This window comes from Apium graveolens, chromosome 6, assembly GCF_009905375.1.
Source record: "Apium graveolens cultivar Ventura chromosome 6, ASM990537v1, whole genome shotgun sequence".
Lineage (NCBI taxonomy): Eukaryota > Viridiplantae > Streptophyta > Magnoliopsida > Apiales > Apiaceae > Apium > Apium graveolens.
This window is the reverse complement of record NC_133652.1, coordinates 300,557,307-300,562,775: the sequence shown is the minus strand read 5'-3', so window position 1 is coordinate 300,562,775 and position 5,469 is coordinate 300,557,307. Positions and strand designations below refer to the sequence as shown.

At 34.6% G+C, this 5,469-nt stretch overlaps 1 protein-coding gene across 1 annotated transcript; it reads right to left on the bottom strand.

Moving 5' to 3' along the window:
• Positions 1–3,085: 3,085 nt before the first annotated feature.
• On the bottom strand, positions 3,086–4,202 carry LOC141666307 (uncharacterized). Its single transcript, XM_074472297.1, has 2 exons — positions 3,806–4,202; positions 3,086–3,492 (listed from the first exon to the last, which is right to left on the bottom strand). Exons 1-2 carry the CDS (start codon positions 4,200–4,202, stop codon positions 3,086–3,088), a joined length of 804 nt encoding a protein of 267 aa, XP_074328398.1.
• Between the last annotated feature and the right edge of the window lie 1,267 nt (positions 4,203–5,469).

Genomic DNA, 5,469 nt, shown 5'->3' with positions numbered 1-5,469 from the left:
CTTGATGCCATGTTGTCTGCTAGATAAAACACACATATATACATATATAAACTGATCATGAACATATCATCATTACACAATTAATAACATACATAATACATGTGCAGTTTGATAACTAAAATCAGCAAGAACTTAACAGTTACAAATTATACACATTACAGTGCATATATTGTATAATAACATAGGGGAATAGAGGGGAAGGTAGCACACAACTCAAATAAGAACAAATTGTATATTCTTTCGGTTACCATAGTCCTAAAATTTAAAAACCAGAAGGAAAAAGCAGGTACCGACCACTGCTGTGCATTTGAGCATGTAGGAATTTTATTGAGTTGCTACTGCAGAGCTCCTGATATCAATGTGAAACTTATGATTTTTGTATATATTCATGCTGAAAAAGTACAATGTAATATATATGTCCTTACAGATGTTTCTAGAATATTTGTAGATATCAGATTCAATGAATTCTTCATGATCAGATTACTATGGTCCTGAACATATAATTTGTTCATTAAAACATATCTTACTAGAAAATACTAGAGATACATGAATGTGAAAGTGCATTAATTCCAACACCCCCCTTAATGCACTTGTTTGACAACTCCAATGTGATCTCGTAGATAGCAGAACTTCTCTCTGTGAAGGGCTTTTATAAAAATATCAGCGAGTTGTTCTTGAGACTTGTAATACTGTAGTCTAATTTCGCCTTCTTCAACCGCATCCCAGATGAAGTGATACTTGATTGCTATATGTTTTGTTCTTTCGTGACATACTGGATTCTTTGCAATAGAGATGGAAGATTTATTATTACAGAACAAAATAGTTGCTTCCTTTTGCTTTTCGCCAATATCTTCAAGAATTCTTCTTAGCCAAATAGCTTGGGAGGTGGCCTTTCCAGCTGTTACATACTCATCTTCTGCTGATAATTACGCAATAATCTTTTGCTTTTTTGACAGCCAAGAACATATGTTTGTACCTAGTAAAAATGCGTACCCTGAGGTACTTTTCATGTCATCAATACTTCCAGCCCAATCACTATCCGAGTAAGCAATCAGATTTAAATTTTTTCCAGCCTTGTAACAAATGTCATAGTCCAGAGTTCCTTGCAAGTATCTTAAAATTCGTTTTGCTGCTCCAAAGTGAATTTGACTAGGATTTTGCTTAAATCGTGATAGTAAAGTAGGAACAAACATGATGTCAGGCCTTGTGGCGGTAAGATACAACAAGCTACCAACTAAACTTCTATAGGGAGAGCTGTCAACCCTTGATGTACCATCATCTTTTCATAACTTTTCACTAACAACTAATTGTGTAGAAACATGCCTTGTAATGTGACATATTAAAATTTTCAAGAATACTTTTTGCATACCTCTTTGGTGAAACAAGAATCCCTTCTGGTTTTTGAGTTACTTCGACACCCAAAAAGCAGTGAAGCAGCCCTAAATCACTCATCTCATATGCCTTCATCATGTGTTCTTTAAAGCCTTGCATCATTGTTTTATCGTTTCCTGTAAAGATGAGATCATCTACATAGAGACAAACAATCAGAAAATTGCTTCCATTTTTCTTTACATATAAGGTTGCCTCACTCTTACTTATTTGAAATCCATTTTTTAAGAAGTATCAATTTCTTTGTACCAAATTCGAGGCGATTGTTTTAGACCATAAAGGGCCTTTTTGAGTTTAATACTTTAATTTCTCCCCCTTCTACCAAGAAACCTTGCGGCTGCTCAACATAAACTTCCTCATCCAGCTTTTCGTTTAAGAAGGCTGACTTAACATCAAGCTGAAAATTTTTCCATCTCTTTTGTGCTGCAAGAGCAATCAAGGTTCTTATAGTTTCTAGCCTTGCCACAGGTGACAATGTCTCTGAAAAATCAATACCAACCTTCTGAGTGAAACCTTTAGCGACTAATCTCGCCTTATATTTCTGTATTTCTCCATTTTGATTTAACTTAGTCTTGTAAATCCATTTTAGCCCGATAATTTCTCTTCCTTCAGGCTTGTCTACAAGTTCCCATGTTTTAAATTTCTCAATCATATGCATCTCTTCTTCCATTGCTTGCTGCCATATATCATGCTTCATTGCTTCTTCAAAGGTTTCTGGTTCACCAACTATAAAATTACAGGTCTGATAGATGTCGCTTAATCGCCTCCATTTTCTTGGTGGAGATTTATTATCATCCTCAGATCTAGATTCTGATATATGAGCTTGTACTTCTCTTTCATCACTTTCTTCACATTCTTCACTTATTATTGAGGAATTATGATGACTGATATGGTCTTCTTATTTTTCTCTCCAATCCCAGGCTGCTTTTTCATCAAATAAAAACATCTCTACTAACAATCAGTTTGTTAGTTTTAACATTATAAAGTCTGTATCCTTTAGTCTCAAGAGTATATCCGATAAAAATGCATTTTGAACTTTTATCATCTAATTTAGTACGCTTCTCTGCAGGAATATGAGCATAACAAACACAACCAAAATTTTTAAAATGACTTACCGAAGGTTTTTCACCACTCCATGCTTCCAAAGGTGTCACGTTTTGTACAGTTTTCGTGGGACACCTATTAAGGATATATACAGCCGTGTTTATAGCTTTGCTCAGAACCTTTTTGGCAGCCCTTTTTCATTCATCATGGATATGCCCATTTCAACAATCGTTCTATTTTTCCTCTCTGCAACTCCATTTTGTTGCGGACTATATCCAGCTATTAGTTACTTCTAAATTCCTTCATCTTTACAGTATTCTTCAAATTCTTTAGATGTATATTCTCCTCCTCTATCGCTTCGAATGCACTTTATACTAGAACCAGACTGCTTTTCTACAAGAGTTTTAAATCTCTTGAAGACAGTAAAAGGTTCTAACTTTTCCTTCAAAAAATAAATCTAAGTCATTCTTGTAAAATCGTCAATAAAAATGATAAAGTACCTTTGTTTTCCCAGAGAAGGAGCCTTCATTGGGCCACAAATATCGGTATGTATAAGCTCTAGACGTTCCCTAGCTCTCCATGACTTCCCTATAGGAAATGGAATTTTGTGATGTTTTCCCATGATACAACCTTCACAAGGATCCATCTTACTTTATAATTCTGGTAGTCCGACCATCATGTTTCTTTGCTTGAGAAGCTTTAATCCCTGAAAGTTCAGGTGACAAAATCTTTTATGCCAAAGCCATGACTCTTCAACAACATCAGCCTTTAAAGCTTTGTAGTCAAATGTTATAGGAAAGTTTTTATTGCTCTCCATTTTTACTTTAGGAATGGTCTGATTGTTGTTCTTCTTGTCAAAAATCTTGCAAAACTTATCTTCAAAAACAAGACAATAATCATGCTCCAGAAGCTGTCCAACACTTAACAAATTTTCTTTCAAATGTGGAACAAGAAGAATATCACGGATATATTTTACACCAGATTTTGTTTTGACAGCAATCGTGCCTTTGCCTTTAGCTTGAGCTGATGTCCTATTTCCCATTCTCACCTTTGGATTTACTATAGTATCCAGGTGCACAATTTTTTTTCATTTTCAGACATATGATTATTGCAGCTACTATTGAGGAACCAAACATTATTATCTTCATGGTGACTAGAATGACATGCATAAAATAAACAATCTTCCTCTTTGTTATCCACCTTTTCTTCAGTAAAATTTGCTCTTTCCCGAACTTTAAATCTGTAATCTTTCTCGAGATGACCAAATCTATTACTATAATGACATTGTGGTTTCCCCTTAAACAACATTTAGATGTCATATGACTAGTCTTTTTTCAAATTTTGCAGAATAGTTTAGAGTTAAAGCTTGTACCTCTGTCATTGTTATCTACCTTCTTGTTTCTGTTAAAATATTCATTCTTTTTCCTCCAATCAGCCTTTTTATGCTCCTGATTGTAACCACCCTTCCTTGTAAATGGTTGCGCCTTCACCTTTGTCTTTGACTGAAATGTATTCTCTGTTTTCTCCTTTTGTTTAAATCTTCTTTTTTCATGTGCTTGAAGAGAACCCATCAATTCTTTCACTGACAACTTGGTGAGATCTTTAGTTTCTTCAATAACATCAACGATATTTTCATACTTGTCCGTCAAACTGATCAAGATTTTCTCCACAACATGTTGGTCAGATATATCATCACCATAAGTTCTCATTTGATTCACAATTTCCATTACTCGAGCATGATAACTTTGAATATTTTCAGATTCCTTCATTTTTAGATTCTGGAAATCTTTTTTTAAGAGCTTGAAGATTGATACTTCCCACCTTCTCATCTTCATGAAATTCAGCCTCGAGGATTTTCCATGCTTTTTTTTGCCGTAGTTGCCCTTGAAATCCTTAAAAAAATTAGTTTTGTGACACCCATCTGAAGCTTGCTTAGTGCTCTGGCATCTTGGCGACGAAATGCTTTAATTTTCTTTAATTCTGCTTCTGTCAAGCTAGCCTCGTCAGCAGGTTCTGCAAAGCCTTTCTCCACGATATTCTACAAGCCTTCAGCCCGTAGAACAGTCTTCATTTTTATCTTCCAGTAGACATAATCTTCACCATCGAAGAAGGGAGTTATTGATGACTGGGACTCACCACTGGGAACTGAAGTAGATGCCATATTTAACTTCTTATTTCAATCCCAGATTGGAATCGAAACACTACTCTGATACCAATTTGTAGGAATTTTATTGAGTTGCTACTGCAGAGCTCTTGATATCAATGTGAAACTTATGATTTTTGTATATATTCATGCTGAAGAAGTACAATGTAATATATATGTCCTTACAGATGTTTCTAGAATATTTGTAGATATCAGATTCAATGAATTCCTCGTGATCAGATTACTATGTTCATGAACATATAATTAAAACAGATCTTACTAGAAAATACTAGAGATACATGAATGTGAAAGTGCATTAATTCCAACTGAACATGTGGATAGATTAATATGCTCAGTGTGCAAGACTCATGTACACTTCTAAACTTTTAATCAGGAGATTTAATGCTAAAACAGGATGAAGATAAGAGGTAGACAACGTAATATCAAAAATATTGCATGGGAGGAAATTGGAGTGTACTGATAAACTCTGGGTAAGACTCCTTCCAGCAACAAACATATGTGTAATTACAGTGGGGTCTCAATCTTCAGATCAAACTCAACAAGTGTGATTATATTTACACTCTCATATACTGAGTAGATAATTTGAAATGTGTAGAGTTAAACATATATTCTAGCTAACAAGGCACAGAACTTACAGAGAGAGGGTGAGAGAGAAGTCCTGGAAGCTTAAACACATTCGCAACAGTGGAATTATAAAAGACCTGCAATATATAGTGCCAAAAGACCATACACAAAACACATGACATAAAAAAACAACCATGTACAAGATCTAAATTAAACTAAAAACTACATGTACAAGTATACAACTGTGTGAAGATCAAATAAAAAACAAATCAAAAAATAGGAGAAAATAAAAATCAGACGAATGAAAA